The 20922-nt window shown below is 33.6% G+C and overlaps 1 protein-coding gene across 21 annotated transcripts in view; it reads left to right on the top strand.

The window, feature by feature from the left end:
- SYNE1 (spectrin repeat containing nuclear envelope protein 1) overlaps positions 1 to 20922 on the top strand; it is a 571419-nt gene that overhangs the window by 496618 nt on the left and 53879 nt on the right. For all 21 annotated transcript variants that reach the window (XM_074309511.1, XM_074309493.1, XM_074309505.1 and 18 more), the window contains 3 exons: positions 4139 to 4294; positions 17217 to 17375; positions 18203 to 18369. In XM_074309511.1, the coding sequence (XP_074165612.1) occupies positions 4139 to 4294; positions 17217 to 17375; positions 18203 to 18369 (482 nt within the window). The remainder of the gene's footprint in view (positions 1 to 4138; positions 4295 to 17216; positions 17376 to 18202; positions 18370 to 20922) is intronic.

Here is a 20922-nt window from a genome sequence, read left to right on the forward strand (position 1 = left end):
AACATTACTTTTTTCATTTTACAAATAAGGAAATCGGGACCCAGAGAAGTTAAATAAGTTGCCCAGCATCACACAAGTAGTAAGTACCAGTCTGAATTTCAGCTCATCTTTCTTGATTCCCTTCACAGGGTTTTTTCACTATTTGCTTCTTTGTACTTTTCCCCAACCAGAGTAAGCCTTCACTGCCACTTTCCCCTTCTCTCCCCCTACATTGAAAAAAATCCTAACACTTCTCAAAATTTTGGGCCAGTCTTACATAGAAGCCATCCTCATTTTCTTTTATAACCCCAATTTCAATATTGGTATAGCTGAAGCAAGTACCTTGCTTCTAATAATAAAAATAAATCCATACATTTATCTGCATGTATAAACAAGTTGCTGTTACATTATGTTACATAAAGTCAGATTATTTTAGGGAAAATCAAAAATATCTGAATTATGTAACTGATGAAATTATGCCCTTCCTGTGCCTGTAGAATGCAAATATGAATCTTAAGCATATGAGCATAAAAGGAGAATTGTAAACATAACTAAATCCTAACTTCTTATTATAAGAAAACCTGGTTTAAAAAATGTATCATCTAGTCTGCCTTAATCATTAACATACTAGGGAACTGCCAAATCAAGAAATTCTACAGACAACTGCCTTTTAAGGAATACACCCTGTTTCCTGGTTCCTATTAGCTGACTTGTAGAAATCTAATAGCTGATCTCATATATAGTACATTTATTAAAAGCTTTTAAAGGGAGATGGCATTTTCAAGTCCCTAAGGCTAAAACCATTAACAGATTATAATCAGCACCTTAAATTACATTTGGAAACTATGCCAATTCGGGACCTAGAGTAGAATGCAATAACTCATACTTCCTTTTAATCTAACACCGTTATTTGGCAAACTAACTACTAAGGTAGGTAGGAAGTGACTTGTTTAGTGGTAGTTCTACACACCTAGTCAGTGGTAAAGACAGAATTAAAAAATACATTTTTAGGGAAAAAATTTATGGTTTTGAAAGTTGTTGATGTGAGTCAGCTCTAATAAGCCCTAACATATTGCCTTGCAAATAGCAGTGTTCAGTAAATGCTTATAAAATCAAATTGAATCCAGTTTCCTAGTCTCCCTTCTCTTTGCTTCAGACAACAAGAGATTTTCATGAATGGATTGCAGAATGTTTTAAAGTTGAAAACCATATTATTCAGGCAACCAGCTGGTCAAGCAAATAGAGTGATCTTGGAGTCAGGAAGACCTAAGTTCAAATGTAGCTTCAGCTGTTGTGTGATCCTGAGTAATTCACTATCCTCTTAGCTTCAGTTTGTTCATCTTTAAAATAGAAATAATAATGGCACCTACCTTTTGTATATGTTTTAAGGATCAAATGAGATATCCTATAAAGAGAATTGCAATCTCCATAAGTGTAAATATTATTGCTGTTTTTGAGCAGGAGCTGAAATTTGAAGCAGAGGATAGCTAAGAGTTTAGACAGATAACTGTTATTGAAGCCAAAAATATTTATTTTACTTAAATTATTTAATGAAAATATGTGCTGTAAACTGCTTCATAAGCTAAATTTAAGCTCTCAAAATTCAGAAATATTCTTAAAGGCTTATTTAATTAGTTTTAAGATATTACATTCTAAAAATATGAAGAGAGAACTGAAATTCTAACATGCTTCTACAGTTTATTACACTAAACTTTTATATACATATTAAGAAAGCTTAATAAAAGCATGCTCACTAAAGTGTATAGGGTATATGTTATTCCCAAATTCCTCCTATTGATTAGTTAGAAAAATTTAGCAAAACTATCCATCTAATAATTCTATTTAGTAATTTAGTAAAACTACTCCATCTAGAATTCATCTTTATCCTTTAATACAATTGAAAACTTTTTCACATATTATTCCTTAGTATAAGAAAGTTAAGGCTACTTAAAAACATTATATGACCTCCTTTAAATGAATAACTGATAACTATTGGTAGAATTCTGCTGACTTAAAAAGAAAAAGACAAAATCCTCAAGTGATGGGAAGATTTTTTTTTTTTTTTTTTAATCAGGATAATGTAATTTACTCCACTTTGGTGATTCTGTAATTCTTCAGATTTTGAACTAGAGAGAAAGGAAAGGTGTCTGATTGATTTCATTTTCAAGATGAAATTAGCTTTCTTTAAAGTACCTAATGGCAATACTGTAACTTGGAGAATTTGGTGCCTGAGCCAACTATTATTGCTCTGAGACATGATTCTCCATCAGTGTTAGAAACAAAAGTAACCATCTTATCATTTAGATACAGTTGAAAGAAACTTTTTGCTGTCCTTGTTTCTCCTACCTTCCCTCTATATCCCTATCCAATTTTCTGTCATCCTTAAAAACCAACTGAAGAACTGATTTTGACTAAAATGTAATTCATTGACATTATCTAGAATTTTATTTCTAGGCAGAATTGTCTGAATTTTATGTTTTTTGTTTGTTTGTTTGTTTTTGTTTTTTAATGTCCTGAACTCTTTGTGAAGAGCCAAAAACCTATATGAAGTACATTGCTTATGTGATCAGTTAGTTGGAATTCTAAAATCAGAAGACTTGGATGGCAAAATCTATGTATACTGCAAAAAGGGTCATCCATAATTTGTCAAAGCATTACAAGAGCAGAGACATTGGGACATCAATGTAGGAGCACTGTCAATACCTGCATTAGAAGACAGATGATATTAATTTTGTCAAATACATTTGCAACAAAATTAAGCTATCATTTGTAAAGGGCAGGAACTCAATATGAGTGATTTAATCCTACAACAAGGTGTTAACTCAGTGGAAGTGATAAAACTATGGTTATCCAATTGTAAAGGGCAGGAACTCAATATGACTGATTTAATCCTACAACAAGGTGTTAACTCAGTGGAAGTGATAAAACAATGGTTATCTACTTTAGCATGTGAGTTCTCCAGTTCAGTATGATTGACTTAATCTTACAACAAATAATGGTTCCCTAGTGATGTAATGATTGGTTTATACTCAGTATACAGTAATGATGTAATTATAATAGAGTATATAAACTGGGGATAAACTCAGCCAGAGACAGACTTCAAGATAGAGTTTGTCCTGGTGGCTCCTGCCTCCTGCATTTCCTCCATTGAAACCAAGACCCAATCTGGAGGACTTCCAGAAAGCTAGCCATGCCCCAGGTGAAGGAGATAGACTGTGAAGGAGGCAAGAAAGACTTAGGACTTTATCCCTGACTATTCTCATGGTGATACTCTGCTAAAAGGAAGGCTGGTCCCAAGACCTCCAGAAAGCTAACCAGAACATTACAAATAATAATAGCAAAATTTAATTATCTGCATATTTTACATATAATAATAGTAATAATAGCTACTAGCACTTACAAGAGCAATTTAAGATTTGCAAAGTACTTTAAATGTTATCCTGCTTGTTTTTAACAGTAACCCAATAAGTGATACTATTACCCCATTTTACAGATAAGGAAGTTGAAGCAGGCAATGGTTAAGTGGTTGTGACTTCAGGATAACACAGCTAGTAAGTGACTAAAGCCAGATTTGAACTCATAGTCCATCACTTTATTCATTATAATTTATAGATGTCCAGAATTACATGTTTTATGTTTTCATACTGTTAAGAAAAGACTGTCATAGCATGGATATGTGAGATATGTGGAACATGAAAGAGATTAAAAATAGAAAAGTAAATCTTGAAATCAGTGTTTTTAAAGGCATCAGATTTATTCCAAACTGTAAGAGAAAGAGTTTAAGTGAAGAACGAGGGTGAAGTGGGATCATGTGAAAAGAAAGGAGACGGGAGTGAAAGTAGCTGTCATCAGAAGAATTCAGGACAGAAACTTTGCATTTTCCCAATTCCAAATTGCCAAATAACCAGGTATTAGTTTAATAATGAGGTTGGCAAAAATTAGGTGTTGTGGTTTCAAATATCATGGAAGCAGAGCAAGTTTGAGTAGTGAGGTGCTCAATGTAGGAGAAAGCAACTCACTTTCACAATACACTCTCACAATATGGAAACATTATAATATGATCAAAGTAAAAATATCATTTATATGATTCAGAGTTTTATGAGGGCTTTCATGTTGCTAGGAAAACAAACTTCAAATTGATTTTTTTTTTTTTTAACAGGACTTAGAAAATGCAGTTGGAGGCTGGACAGATGACTTGGCACATCTGGCACTCCTAAAGGATACTCTCACAACATACATCAATGCTGATGATATCTCTATCCTCAATGAACGCATAGAGTTGCTACAAAGGCAGTGGGAAGAACTATGTCACCAGGTATGGTATTTTTAAAAATTTAAGTCTTTTATTTTTATATGCTAGTTATTTAACTTTCCTTCACTCCCCATCCTGACTAGATTGAACCTTTAGTTGTAAGAAAAACAATTAAGTAAAACCATTCATTACTCTCTTCATGTCCAGTAGTATACACATTATTCTATACTAGTATTTCCGAGCCTCTCTTCTTTGAGGGAAGATGAATGTTTCATTATTTGGTGTATAGAAATTCATTTGGCTTTCCAACAACAAAAAAACTTCAACTTCATTTTAGTGATCATTTACTTTATATAGTTTTCATCATTTTGAGGATAGTTATCTTAATTCTGCTTACTTTAGTCTATATTATTTGATAAAAATTTTTCTCATGTTACTATGAATTACTCAAATTATTACCCCAAAACATAACATTTATCTTTACTCATAGTGCTTTAAGTTTTGTACTTATGTTATCCCATTGATCCCCACAATATCATAGGCTTCTTTTTCTTTATTCAGTCTAGTGAAATAACCCCAAATCATTCAACAAATGTTTAGTAGATGTTTGCTATTATGGTAGTCTTGTTGTTGATGATAAGAAACTCTGCTCTAAAAGCAATTATTAAACTTCTGTATACTTCTAACAAATCTTTCCAAAAAAAGATGAATAATATTCTTCAATTCTAGGGTTAACAGAATCATTCTTATGAATATAAATAAATACATCTCCTAAGAATAAAGGTGTTATGTAAAATAGATGTGGGAGTGTTACTGCTAACTGTCAAGACAGATAGTATATGTTAAAGCTGTTTTTCATACATAGATATTTATCTAGGCACCAATCTGTTTGGAAACCGAATTAGAATTCTACTGCTGGGTTGGGTAACCATGTGATATGCTGTAGAGAAGAGGCTGTTCGATAAGCTACTAGAGTTACTGCCTGCTAGGAACAGACTAGGATTTATTAGGGAAGAAATGGTCTGCAATTGATGGTTATTTTTTTCTCTGTTTATAAATCAATAAGATCTTTACAAATCATGGAGTCTTATCAGAGTAAAGTGAAAACCAACCTTTTTCTCCTTTTCTTTTCACTAATCTTTTCACTAACTAGAGAGAATGATTCTTTTCACAGCTAATATTTAAGCTTATAACTGAGCAACAGTTTTATGTTTTTCTTACAAGTTCTTGAGTTAGGTATTTCCGGTGAACAATCATCAAGTTTAAACCACTAAAGGAAATGAGCTGCTAGCTGTGTTTCACTTTAAAAATCAAATGTAAATAGTTAGAAAATGGCATTGCACCTCTGTGGAAGAGCAGCTGCTGTTTTTATAGTTCATCTAACTTAGTTGATGGAAATTCAGAAGTATTTGGAACTACAGATGATAATGAGGAAGCTGCTGTAAGTAGATATTATACCCAAATGCATAAAAGTATCCATTTTTCAGTCTGGCAAAGCAGTTTGTTAAGCTTTATGCAACTGGGGCTTATTAGTTTGTATTCATATTTAGTCTGAAATGTTTTATTGCAGATCATATAAAATAATGGAAAAGGCATTACTGTATTGATTTAAGAATTTTTTTTCTCAAATGTTTGTTGCATAATTCATATTTAAGGCAGAAAAAAGATATATTTCCTATGTCAGTGCTGAACAGACAGGAGGCTACAGCCTATTCTTATCAATTATTGGTACCATACGGCCTTTTAAAAACATTAAATGAAATGTATAGTTAAATGTAAAAGCCATCATGCATTTAACTGAAATATAATTATTTTAGACTGTAGGTGTCTCCAGAGAATCATATAATAATGTTCAATTGTTGTACTTTTTAATAAATATTTATTTTGTTTTTTTTCCTAAATATATAATTCAGTTTAATTGACTTAGAAAACATCAAAGTACCTCCCAGTTTAAATGATATAGCTTAATTTTTTAAATTGATCAAATGATCTTTTTAAAAATTATTTTAATACACATTGGTTTATGATTCATACTGGGAGAGAAAAATCATAGCAAAAGGAAAAAAACATAGGAGAGGAAAAAAAGCACAAAAAAGAAGTGAACATAGCATGTGTTGATTTACATTCAATCTCCTTAGATCTTTTTTCTGGAAGCAGATAGCATTTTCTGTCCAGTCTATTGGAACTACTTTTGATCACTGAACTAAAGAGAAGAAGCAAGCCTTTCATAGTTAATCATTGCACATTCTTGCTTTTATTGTATATAGTGTATTTCTGGTTCTGCTTATTTCATTCAGCCAGTTTGTGGAAATCTTTCCAGGATTTTCTAAAATCATTTTTTTATTTTTATAGAGCAATAATATTCCATTACCTTCATATACCACTTCTTGTTCAGTCATTCCCCAGTTAATGGGCATCTATTCATCTTTCAGTTCATTGTTACTACAAAAAGAGCTACTACATATGTTTTTGTACATGTGGGTCCTTTTCCCTCCATTATGATTTTCTTGGGCTACAGACCCAGTGTGGCACTGCTGGGTCAAATCTTATGTACAGTTCTATAATACTCTGGGCATAGTTCCAGATTTCTCTCCAGAATGGTTGGATCACTTCATAACTTAACTCACAATGAATTAATATCCCAGTTTTCTCACATTCCCTTCAACATTTATCATTATCTTTTCCTGTCATCTTAGCCAATCTGAGGTAGTACCTCAAAGTTGGTTTTAATTTACATTTCTCTAATCAAAAGCAACTTAGAGCATTTTTCCTATTACTATAGATGGCTTTGATTTCACCATCTGAAAATTGTTCATATCCTTTGACCATTTATCAATTGGGGAAGGACTTGTATTCTTATAAATTTGACACTGTTCTTTATATATTTTAAAAATGAAATCTTTTGTTTGTGTAAAACTTTTTTAACTTAATGTAATCAAAATTGTAAATTGTACCTTTCATAGTTCTTCTTTGGTCATAAATTCCTCCTTTCTTCAGTCATCTAATAGGTAAACTTTTCTTGCTCTCCTAATTTGTTTATGGTGTCATCTTTTATGCCCAAATCATGTTTCCATCTTGACCTTATCTTGGCATGGAGTATGAGGGTCTATGGCAACTTTCTGACATTATTTTCCAATTTTGCCATAAATTTTTGTCAAATATTGAATTCTTATTCCAGAAACTGAAGTTTAGGAGTTTATCAAATAGTTGATTACTGTAGGCCTTGATTATTGTGTCTTGTGTATCTAATCCGTTCCATTGATTCACCACTCTATTTCTTAGCCAGTACTAAATGATTTTCATGACTGCTGCTTAAAATATAGTTTTAGGTTTGCTACTGCTAAGCCACCATCCTTTGTAATTTTTTTCATTAGTTCTCTTGATATTCTTGATCTTTTCTTCTTACAGATGAATTTTTTTGTTATTTTTTTCTAGTTCTATAAATTTTTTTTAGCAGTTTGATTGATATGGCACTGAACGAGTAGTATTATATTTCTTAAGTAGACTCTTTATGAATTGAAAAAGAATATAACATTGACATTATTTTCAACCACCTATAATTTCATCAGTATGAGTGCTCTTTCCACCTATGAGTCTTGCAGCACTTCAAGCAATGCTTCTAAACATTTTTTGTGTCCTGGATCCCTTTTTCAGTTTTGTGAAGCTTATTAGCTTAATATTTTTAAAGGACAGCAATTATATTCCATATAGTTATCAAAATTAAATCAAGTTCATTGATTGCAGCTTAAAAATCACTTGAAACAGTGGGAAAATCAGTAGTAATAGAGTAAGAGGAACTGAGTTCAAGTGCCAGCTTTGGCATATCTGGATTAAGTTCGGAGAGTTCTTAACCTGGGAACTATAAAGATTTTTAAATGTATTTTGATGACTGTATTTCTATATATATATTTGTTTCTTTTGTAACTCAATATATTTTATGCATTTAAAACATTATCCAAGAAGAAGTCCATGGGCTTCATCAGGTTCCCAAAGAGGTCCCTAACACAGAAATGTTAAGAATTCCTACTCTAGTATCAGTGGGCACAATTCCAAGCAAAAGTATGAAACAGGCTGAGTTCATCTTCATTATTCTTCCATGTCCCTTTACCATGCCTTTCCTTTTTTTCAAGCCCCAAGTTTTCCTTTTTCACAGATGAAACTAATTTAGAAAAAAACATAATTCACACTAAAGTAGTGACTTAATGGTCCACTTTTCCCAGAAGCATTTACATTTTAAAAGAGCTCTAAAAGGAGGGAGCAGTTAAAGCCAAGAGAATAAATCTTTAATGAGGAAATTTCTGGCACCACTGACAAGTGATAATGGAGATGTTTTGACCTATGGGGCCTTCCCAAAAAATATGAAGTCATATTCTGCTCCTCAGTAAGCACATTCCAGAATATTCAAAATATTCAGCAATATTTAAGTTCCACATTTCTAGTAATATCAAATCACTTTTGCTTCCAGTAGGAACTTTTTCTGGGCAATATCTTAGAGTAAACAAAGTTTATCTTCCTGTACTCATATCCACTTTGTATTGTTTTACCACCCAAGCATTTATTTTCATAATATATAAAATAATATAATGCATTCTCCAGTTTGATGATTTAACATTTTGGATGTTTCAGGAGCATTTACATTTTAAAAGAGGACTTTGAAAAGAAATTTTTAGTACAAAGAAATAAATTAATGAAAGTTTATATTTGAGAGAGGTGCTGTGGGCTGGGGTTGAAAGGATAGAAAGAGCAAAGATCCTGCTCTTAAACAACTTAAGAAATTTGAAGAGAGCAGCCAAAAATACACATAGCTATGATACAAGGGAGCTTGAGATAAGTACAAAGAAGAAAATCATTTTGAGTAGCAAAAATTTAATTAATTTAGTAGTGAAATTTATTTATTTAATTAAGTAGTAAAAACTATGGTCAGCTTTGAGTGACAAGAGAGATGGAAAGACAAAGCCACCTGAATCCATTCTTTTTTTTTTTTTTTTTTTTTTTTTTTTTTTAATTTTTTATTTTCTTTTATATTTATAACATTTTTTGACAGTACATATGCATGGGTAATTTTTTACAACATTATCCCTTGCACTTACTTCTATTCAGATTTTTTCCCTTCCTCCCCCAACCCCCTCCCCCAGATGGCAAGCAGTCTTATATATGTTAAATATATTACAGTATAATTTAGATACAATATATGTGTGTAGAACCGAATTTTTTGTTGCACAGGAAGAATTGGATTCAGAAGGTAAAAATAACAGTTTACATTCATTTCCCATTGTTCCTTTTCTGGATGTAGCTGGTGCTGTCCATCATTAATCAATTGGAATTGGATTAGTTCTTCTCTATGTTGAAGAAATCCACTTCCATCAGCATACATCCTCGTACAGTATCATTGTTGAAGTGTATAATGATCTTCTGGTTCTGCTCGTTTCACTCAGCATCAGTTGATGTAAGTCTCTCCAAGCCTCTCTGTATTTCTCCTGCTGGTCATTTCTTATAGAACAATAATATTCCATAACATTCATATACCATAGTTTACCCAACCATTCTCCAATTGATGGACATCCATTCATCTTCCAGCTTCTAGCCACTATGAAAAGGGCTGCCACAAACATTTTGGCACATACAGGACCCTTTCCCTTCTCTAGTAGTTCCTTGGGGTATAAGCCCAGTATTAGTATGGCTGGGTCAAAGGGTATGCACATTTTGATAACTTTTTGGGCATAATTCCAGATTGCTCTCCAGAATGGTTGGATTCTTTCACAACTCCACCAACAATGCATCAGTGTCCCAGTTTTCCCACAGCCCCTCCAACATTCATCATTATTTGTTCCTGTCATCTTAGCCAATCTGACAGGTGTGTAATGATACCTCAGAGTTGTCTTAATTTGCATTTCTCTGATCAATAGTGATTTGGAACACTCTTTCATATGAGTGGAAATTGTTTTAATTTCATCATCTGAAAATTGTCTGTTCATATCCTTTGACCATTTATCAATTGGAGAATGGCTTGATTTCTTATAAATTAAAGTCAATTCTCTGTATATTTTGGAGATGAGGCCTTTATCAGAACCTTTAACTGTAAAAATTTTTTCCCAATTTGTTACTTCCCTTCTAATCTTGTTTGCATTAGTTTTGTTTGTGCAGAAACTTTTTAATTTGGTGTAATCAAAATGTTCTATTTTGTGATCAATAATGGTCTCTAGTTCTCCCTTGGACACAAACTCCTTCCTCCTCCACAAGTCTGAGAGGTAAACCATCCCATGTTCCTCCAATTTATTTATGATTTCGTTCTTTATGCCTAAATCTTGGACCCATTTTGATCTAATCTTAGTATGTGGTGTTAAATGTGGGTCCATGCCTAGTTTCTGCCATACTAATTTCCAGTTTTCCCAGCAGTTTTTGTCAAATAATGAATTCTTATCCCAAAATTTGGGATCTTTGGGTTTGTCAAAGATTAGATTGCTATTTTTATTCACTATCTTGTCCTGTGAACCTAACCTATGCCACTGATCAACTAGTCTATTTCTTAGCCAATACCAAATGGTTTTGGTGACTGTTGCTTTATAATATAGCTTTAAATCAGGTACACTTAGACCACCTTCCTCTGACTTTTTTTTCATTAGTTCCCTTGCAATTCTCGACCTTTTATTCCTCCATATGAATTTTGTTGTTATTTTTTCTAGGTCATTAAAATAGTTTCTTGGGAGTCTGATTGGTATAGCACTAAATAAATAGATTAATTTGGGGAGTATTGTCATCTTTATTATATTCGCTCGGCCTATCCAAGAACATTGAATGTCTTTCCAATTATTTAAATCTGACTTTATTTTTGTGGCAAGTGTTTTGTAATTTTGCTCATATAATTCCTGACTCTCCTTTGGTAGATATATTCCCAAATATTTGATACTATTGACTGTTATTTTGAATGGAATTTCTCTTTGTATCTCTTGCTGTTGGATTGTGTTGGTAATGTATAAAAATCCTGAGGATTTATGTGGATTTATTTTGTATCCTGCGACTTTGCTAAAATTCTGAATTATTTCTAATAGCTTTTTAGCAGAGTCTTTGGGGTTCTCTAAGTATACCATCATGTCATCTGCGAAAAGTGACAATTGGATTTCTTCATTTCCTACTCTAATTCCTTGGATCTCTTTCTCGGCTCTTATTGCCAAGGCTAGAGTTTCTAGTACTATATTGAATAGTAATGGTGATAGTGGGCAACCTTGTTTCACTCCTGATCTTACAGGGAAAGGTTCTAGTTTATCACCATTACATATGATGTTTACTGAAGGTTTTAAATATATGCTCCTTATTATTTTAAGGAATAGTCCATTTATTCCTATACTCTCAAGCGTTTTTAGTAGGAATGGATGTTGGATTTTATCAAATGCCTTTTCTGCATCTATTGAGATGATCATATGGTTTTTATTAATTTGATTATTAATATGGTCAATTATACTAATAGTTTTCCTAATATTAAACCAGCCCTGCATTCCTGGTATAAATCCCACTTGGTCATAGTGTATTATCCTGGGGATGATTTTCTGAAGTCTATTTGCTAATATCTTATTTAAGATTTTAGCATCAATATTCATTAAGGAAATTGGTCTATAGTTTTCTTTCTCAGTTTTCGATCTACCTGGTTTAGGTATCAGTACCATGTCTGTGTCATAGAAGGAATTTGGTAGGACTCCTTCAATCCCTATTTTTTCAAATAGTTTACATAGCATTGGAGTTAGTTGTTCTTTAAATGTTTGGTAGAATTCACCTGTAAATCCATCTGGTCCTGGGGACTTTTTCTTAGGAAGTTGGTTAATAGCTTGGTCTATTTCTTTTTCTGAGATGGGACTATTTAAACTACTTACTTCTTCCTCTGTTAATCTGGGCAAGCTATATTTTTGAAGGTATTCTTCCATTTCATTTAAGTTATCGAATTTATCGGCATAAAGTTGAGCAAAGTAGCTCCTAACTATTGTTCTAATTTCCTCTTCATTAGTGGTGAGTTCACCCTTTTCATTTTCAAGACTATCAATTTGCTTTTTCTCTTCCTTTTTTTTAATGAGGTTTACTAAGGGTTTGTCTATTTTGTTGGTTTTTTCATAAAACCAACTCTTAGTTTTATTAATTAATTCAATAGTTTTTTTACTTTCAATTTTATTAATCTCACCTTTTATTTTTTGAATTTCAAGTTTTGTGTTTGTCTGGGGGTTTTTAATTTGTTCCTTTTCTAGCAATTTTAGTTGTAAACCCAATTCGTTGGCCCTCTCTTTCTCTATTTTATGCAGGTAGGCCTGTAGAGATATAAAACTTCCCCTAATTACTGCTTTGGCTGTATCCCACACATTTTGGTATGATGTCTCATTATTGTCATTTTCTTGGGTGAAGTTATTAATTATGTCTATGATTTGCTGTTTTACCCAATCATTCTTTAGTATAAGATTATTTAGTTTCCAATTATTTTTTGGTCTATTTTCCCCTGGCTTTTTATTAAATGTAATTTTGATTGCATTATGGTCTGAAAAGGATGCATTTACTATTTCTGCCTTACTGCATTTGATTTTGAGGTTTTTATGCCCTAGTATATGATCAATTTTTGTATAGGTTCCATGAACTGCTGAGAAGAAAGTATATTCCTTTCTGTCTCCATTTAACTTTCGCCAAAGATCTATCATATCAAACTTGTCTAGTATTCTATTTACCTCTTTGACTTCTTTCTTATTTATTTTGTGGTTTGATTTATCTAATTCTGAGAGTGCAAGGTTGAGATCTCCCGCTATTATAGTTTTGCTATCTATTTCCTCTTGCAGCTCTCTTAATTTCTCTTTTAAGAATTTAGATGCTGCACCACTTGGTGCATACATGTTTAATATTGATACTGCTTCACTATTGATCCTTCCCTTTAGCAGGATATAATGCCCTTCCTTATCTCTTTTAATTAGATCAATTTTTGTTTTTGCTTGATCTGAGATGAGGATGGCTACTCCTGCTTTTTTGGTTTTGCCTGAAGCATAATAGATTCTGCTCCACCCTTTTACTTTTAGTTTGAATGTCTCATCCTGTTTCAGGTGTGTTTCCTGTAAACAACATATAGTAGGATTCTGACTTTTAATCCAGTCTGCTAACTGCTTCCTCTTTATGAGGCAGTTTGCCCCATTCACATTTATGGTTAGAAGGACTAATTCTGTATTGCTTGCCATCCTATTAACCCCTGCTTATGCTTTTCCCCTTTCTTTCCCTTTTACCCTCCTATCCAGTATTAAACTGGTAAACACCACTTGCTTTTCACAGCCCTCCCTTTTTAGGATCCCTCCCCCACCTTAAAGATCCTCCCCTTATTTTACCCCTTTTCCTCGAAATTACTGTATTCCCTTCCCCTTAGCTTACTCCTTCCCTTTCACTTTTCAATGAAGTGGAAGAAGTTTCACCATAAATCGAATATGTCTATTGATACACGCTATGTTCATCTCCCTCCTTTCTTTCTCTCAGATATAATAGGTTACCTTTGCCTCTTCATGAGATGTAGTACCACCACTTTATACTTTTTTATGATATAATCTCCTTTCCACCTCTAGTTTCTAAGACAAATTGTACATATGTTCTTTACATATTTTTTTGACAGAAGTATAGTTCTCAAGATTTCTTTTTACCTTTTTTAGAAGTCTCTTGAGTTCTGTATTTGAAGATCAAACCTCTTATGTAGGTCTGGTTTTTTCATCAAAAATAGATGGAATTCATTTATTTCGTTAAATGTCCATCTTCTTCCCTGGAAAACGATGCTCATTCTTGCTGGGTAAGTTATTCTTGGCTGCATACCAAGTTCCTTAGCCTTTCGGAATATCATGTTCCAGGCCCTGCGTTCTTTTAATGTGGATGCTGCTAGATCCTGTGTTATCCTTATTGTGGATCCTCCATATCTGAATTGTTTTTTTCTAGCAGCTTCCAATATCTTTTCCTTTGTCTGATGGTTCTTGAACTTGGCCACTATATTTCTTGGCGTTTTGATTTTAGGGTCCCTTTCAGTAGGTGATCGATGAATTTTCTCAATGTCTATTTTACCCTCTGTTTCCAAAACGTCTGGGCAGTTCTCTTTGATAATTTCCTCGAAAATGGTGTCCAAGCTCTTTTTTTCCTCCCATTTTTCAGGGAGTCCGATTATTCTCAAATTGTCTCTCCTGGATCTGTTTTCCAGGTCTGTTGTCTTTCTGGTAAGGTACTTGACAGTCTTTTCAATTGTTTCATTTCTCTGGTTTTGCTTGACTCCCTCTTGGTTTCTCCTTGAGTCATTCATTTCTACTTGTTCCAGTCTAATTTTCAATGATGTATTTTCTTCACTCACTTTTTTTATATCTCTTTGTAATTGTCCAATTGAGTTTTTATCTTCTATGGAATTTTTTTCCATTTTATCCATTTTATTTTTTAGAGAGCTGATTTCTTTTTCCAGCTCTCTAATCCTGTTTTCCTTGGAGTTGTTTACCTTTTCCAGCTCACTAATCTTGTTTCTCAATGATTTGATTTCTTTATCCATTTTGTCTTTGAATGCATGGGATGACTTCTCCAGGCTCTCTTGCCAAGCTTCCCTTTCCTTTTCCCATTTCTCTTCCAGCTCTCTTGTGAGAGCCTTTTTGATTTCCTCTATGAGGTTCTTTTGTATTGAGGAGCAGCTTATATCTCTCCCAGGGGATACATCTGGGGACATTCTGTTCCTAGTCTCCTCAGCATTTGAAGTCTGCTCCCTCTCCACACAGAAGCTGTCAATGGTTAGAGCCCTTTTGAATTTTTTGTTCATTTTGTCAGAGTAGGAATCAAAGAAAACAAACTGACAAGAGAAACAATTGGTCTGTTTTGCGGGGGATAGGGCTGGATGTTATTAATGGGCTTCCTCTACAGACTGGGGGTAGGGCAGCAGAGAGCCACTAACAGAACAGCAATGACTGTATTGAGTCTGCGCTCTGAGGCTCTGAGAACGCACGGAGTCAGTCCAGGTGGGGGTTGGGGGTGGCCGGGCTCTGAGAGACGCTGGCTTTCTGGGGTTTTAATCTTCACCTCCGGTGTTTACACCCTCTCTGCTGCTCCTGGCTTGCTGCCAAGACGGAGCATCTACACTGGGGCAAAAGCCCTTTCGCAGAAACGGCAGAGATCACACCCCTCCCCCTCCGGTTTGAGCTGTGTGAGCTGCCTGTCTTGCTCTGGTTGTCTGCCCTCAGTCTGCGCCCAGTCTGATTGACCCTCCCCCGAACAAACACAGACCTTTTCTGGCGACTTTCAAGGATGTCTTCTCTTGGTGATAATTTGTGGATTTCTTTCTGGGTCAAGCATTAAGTCAGAGGCTTGTCATGAAGTAAGTTCTGAGAGAAAACGAGGAGCTCAAGCAGCTGTCTGCCTCCACGCCGCCATCTTAGCCGGAAGTCCCCTCACCTGAATCCATTCTTAAAGAAAGTAGGGGAATGACAGGGATGGAAGGAGTCAATGTATTTGAAGTTTTTTCAAAGGATGGAATAAGAAAAATCATAGAGGAGAGAATAGAATGAGAATAGGTGACAGCAATTTGTAATAATAATAGCTATTAGTGTTTATATAGTATTTTAAGGTTTACAAAGTGCTTTCCAAATATTTCATTTGAACCTCATAACAACTCAGGATGTGGATGCTATTGAAATTCCCATTTTATAGATTTGGAAACTAAGTCAGGCAAAAGATTAAGTGAATTTACCTAGTATCACACAAGAAGTGTCTCAATCTGAATTTGAACTTCTGTTTTCCTGATTACAGTTCCAGTGTTCTACCTACTGTACTACTTAGCTGCCTTGTAGAGGATAGTATAAACATTGAAAATGTGAGTCAGATATAAGGTTGCAAAGATATATTGCAAACAGATTTTGGATAGCCTTGTATATCAGGTTCAATTATTTAACTTTGTTAGCTTGACAATAAGGAAACACTAAAGTTTTGCTTTCTTCCCCTCCCCCCATGGAATAATAACTTGATCATTGTTATGCATTGAGAAATGACAGTAATATGAAGAATGACTGGAACATTAGTAGTCTAAAGGTAAGAATACCGATTACAAAGTTATTACAGGGGCAGCTAGGTGGTGCAGTAGTTAGAGCACCAGCCCTGAAGTCAGGAGGATCTGAGTTCAAATGTGGTCTCAGACACTTAACACTTTCTAGCTATGTGACCCTAGGCAAGTCACTTAACCCCAATTGGCTCAGCAAAAAAAAAAGAAAAAAAGAAAAAGAAAAAGAAAAAAGAAAAGAAAAAAAGAAAGAAAAAGAAGAAGAAGTTATTACAGTGGTTTGTAAAAGAAGTAATGGAATCCTAATAGTAGAAGTCATGGAATTAGCTCAAAGTTGGGGAATTTTCTATTTCTTAATCAAGATTTTCTAATGTACATTTAAATCGACATGAAGGAAACCATCTATTCTCCTTATGCCTTTATTTAGACAAGTCTCTGCCTAAAAAATATGGTTCCCTGTTTCTCTCTTAAATGGAGTTTCTTGGATGTTCTTAGCCTTTGATAACCTTAAGATATTCATAATAAAATGGAAAGAGTATAGCATTTGGATTCAAAGTGTTTCATCCCAGATTTAAGGAGTCTTCCTGACTCCACACCCAACACTCTATTCACTGCACCACCTAGGTGCCCTGGCTGATACAAGAACCCAGACTTTAATTCAACATAGTACTCATTGAATGTTCTTAAGGCACTTTATCGCATGGTCAAAAACACCTTATATTCTGTATCCATCATAATTTCAATATTTACTAAACAGTTCGTTCTCTCTCTCTCTCTTTCTCTCTCTCTCTTTCTCTCTCTCTCTCTCTCTTTCTCTCTCTCTCTCTCTCTCTCTCTCTCTCTCTCTCTCTCTCTCTCTCTCTCTCTCTCTGTTTCCCTCTCTTCCTCTCTCCCTCCCTTCCTCCCATCATCCGTCCCTCCAATCTACCCCCATTTTCTTTTTCATCATTCTTATTTTAATCCTGGCAGGTATCTTTACGTCAGCAACAGGTAAATGAGAGATTGAATGAATGGGCTATCTTCAGTGAAAAGAACAAAGAGCTTTGTGAATGGTTAACTCAAATGGAAAGCAAAGTTTCTCAAAATGGAGACATCCTCATAGAAGAAATGATTGAGAAGCTTAAGAAGGTATGTACAGCATTTTTATTTCTTAGATTTCATTTTATTTATACATATCTTTCTAAAGTATATGTAATTTTCTAGCAAAATAACTCTCTAAATAGTATAAAGGTTAGTTCTCAAATATTTAATATTAGGGATTGTAAGGATTTTCCCCCTAGGGTTCTTGGTCATGCTGTTTAGTACTCCTCAACAACTACACAGATTTATATCCAAACATCCCCTCTCATCTTGTTTAATTATTATGTCCCTTTATTTCTACATATCCTCCATGAAGTTTTTATTGAAAACACTGGAGAGTTTCCTCTATTTTGGGATACCAGTGCAAACACATGGGCTATCCATGTGTTATGCCTCATTTTTATTTAATAAATAGTTATGTAGTAAATAAAACAAATGACAAAATACTTGAGTATTATAAACAACCATTTAAACTTTTGCACAATGATTTCCCTAAGGTACAACAGTGGACTAATGACTAGTGTCATAAAGCACAATATGTCTCTGTACTTTCTAACCTCTATTGTGTTTTTCTTATAATAATTCTCAGAAAGTAGCCGATTATATTAAATGATACATTAAAACATAATTAAATGAATACAAACACAAAACAAAACAAATTTTAAGCATTTTATACCCCTACCCATAGAGGTTTATAATTGTATTTATAAATAAAGCAACTCTCTTTAATGATAAGAATGGATATTTATAGGAAATTATTCATAAATAAAATTATTCCAAAGTAAAGAGTATAAATTGGATTTTTTTCTAGTAATACATATATGCAAATGAATTAAAAATAAACATCCTGATCTTTTTGATTTATTTATTCTCAGGATTATCAAGAGGAAATTGCAGTTGCTGAAGAGAACAAAATCCAACTACAGCAAATGGGAGAACGACTTGCAAAAGCTAGCCATGAAAGCAAAGCATCAGAGATAGAATACAAGCTAGGAAAGGTCAATGACAGGTGGCAACATCTCTTGGATCTGATTGCAGCCAGGTAAAAAGAATGTTTTTATTGCCTTCATTACACTTTGTGTGCACTGAATTAGAAAGAATGTTTTATCTGAGTACAATATCCAGATTCCTTTCTTTACTTTCTTACTCCATACTTTAAAGTTTCCCCCCAAACCCAATTTAATCAAATCAATAAGCAGAGTAATAATTACATTAAATGAGGAAATTGTTGATCAGCCTCACCAGAATGCCTAAGAATGACTTATTTGTTTACTTCTGGGTCAGAAGAGGTGCCTAAAATGTCTTTAAGATTATAGAAACAATGTGGAGAAAAGAGAAAAACTTTTAATCTGTTCTCTGCTTTGCAAAGAAATTTGAATAAATTCAAAAAATGTCACAACAATGTATATAAACATACCATTCTTCCTATTAACCTGGAACAATTATGTTTCATTAATAGTTGCCCCTTTATGTTAAACACCCTGTTAACTATATACTTCTGCATAGGGGCTCAGAGATAAAGTATAATTATGATGGTAAAATAAGTATCAATATTAATTTTGGTAGCTCACATTTATATGGTTCTTGACAGAACATTACTCTGTGAAGTAGGTAATGCAAGCATATTTATATCCATTTCATAGCTAAGTCCATTAATAATATTTGTTAAGCCCCTTCTATATGCCAGCAATTGTTCAGGGCGCTGGGAATACAAGTATAAAGAATGAAGCAGCCTCTATTCATGAAGACTTCATGTTCTAATAAGAAGATAAATTTATGTGCAAATATACACAGCATAGTTATAGAGTGAGAACTAAACTTCAAGGATTATAGTGAATGGCTTACCCTGGAAGTGTCTAACATCTTCCTAACTTTGAATTCAGTATTCTCCTCCACCGCCAAAAAACAAAAAACAAACAAAAAAAAAAAAAATCAAGAAGGCTCCTTCTTAAGGAATGTGTTATGATTTTATGTAGATAAATAAGCAATTGTTGAAAATGTTAATGATAAGGAATTGTTTGAAGGCATCTGGTAGGCAGATATTGATGTGAGTTAAATATTATTATCTCAAGGGAGAAGGGGATTTTTATGGTAATGATTCCTTCTCTAATTCCAAATGGTGTCAGAACTGTCTCATAATCCTATTTTTGATCTGAATTCCATTATTTATTAATGCTATACTATGACTTATGTACAAGTGAAGACCTGCCACAGAGCATGAAAAGCATTTCATAGTTTATGAGGTCATTGAGTTCACTAATTTACAAGATGTCTTATTTATAAAGAGTAGAGTAACTCTTATTTATTTAAAAAAGCACCTATTTTTGGAGGTAGGTGAGGGGGTGATTACAATTTTCTGGGTTTCATCAAATAGGAAAGTAAAAAGGCAGTTATTTGAGGGTTTTTGTTTGTTTTAAGGCTCTTATAAGTCAAAACTGTAAAAGGTAATAAGAAACTTGGTTTCATTATGGTGAATATTATTTCTGTTACTCTGCTTACTTATGGGGATACTCTGCTTACTTTGGGTATATATAATTCAACGTTTGAAAATTTGTTACCACTTTTAGCTTTATTTTATTTCTATTTGAATTAAAACAAACTTCTTTCAGAAAGATAAGTTAAAAGCATTCTACTAGAATACTTCCTTCTACTGGTATGAAATAGTTTTTTTCTCTAGGTCTAGATAAGAACGATTAGATTAAACAATAGTTTACAATAACCTATTAAAGCCAGTAAAAATTCTTTAATACCATTAGCTGAGAAAGAAGTTAAAAAAAAAAAACTTAGATGATCAACTTAAGATAACCTATAGGTCTTAGTAACAATCCAAAATGATTTCACTAGAAAATTTTTATATATAATATTGACTTTTCTAAACATTTGGTTTAGAAATTACAAATGTTTCCCAAATCTTTTAAAGTAAAAATGTTTCCAAATATGAATAGGCTTATAAAACATCCATTGTAGACTCTAAAACTTCTTGTGATGGTTTTTGTTTGTTCTCTACTTTAAAAGCAAATACCAATCATCTTAAAAGACAGTGGGGTGAACCTTGGAATCAGTAATCCTGGATTTGAGTCAAGATTATAACATTTATTTGCTATTTGATCTTAATAATCAACTTTTCTCTCTGTAAGTCAGTATCCTCAGCTATAAAATGGGAGTGAAAATGGGAGAATATCAAACCAATACCTAATCTTGGAATCAGAAAAATCTAAATCCAAGTGCCATTTCTAAGTCATAATAGCAGTGGGGACTCCCAGTGCCCCTAGAAACTCTGTGAGACTATATCAGGAGTTTCTGATCAGTAGGTTGACTTCATAGAGAGTTTTCCATGCTAATGAAATAATTGGCCAACTCACCACATCTCCATTGAATTAATAGTAGTATCTGTACTACTCAACTCATAGGATCATTTCCCTCTGTGTGTGTGTTTGTGTGTGTGTGTGTGTGTGTGTGTGTGTGTGTGTGTGTGTGTGTGTGTGTATTGCACTGGAGTGTGTGTGTGTGTGTATAATAGAAAAAATGATTTGTAATCTGTAATATTTTTAAAATGTGAGCTTTTATTGGGGACTGGTGGTCATTTTGGGGAGTT

Source organism: Sminthopsis crassicaudata, chromosome 4 (genome assembly GCF_048593235.1).
Source record: "Sminthopsis crassicaudata isolate SCR6 chromosome 4, ASM4859323v1, whole genome shotgun sequence".
Lineage (NCBI taxonomy): Eukaryota > Metazoa > Chordata > Mammalia > Dasyuromorphia > Dasyuridae > Sminthopsis > Sminthopsis crassicaudata.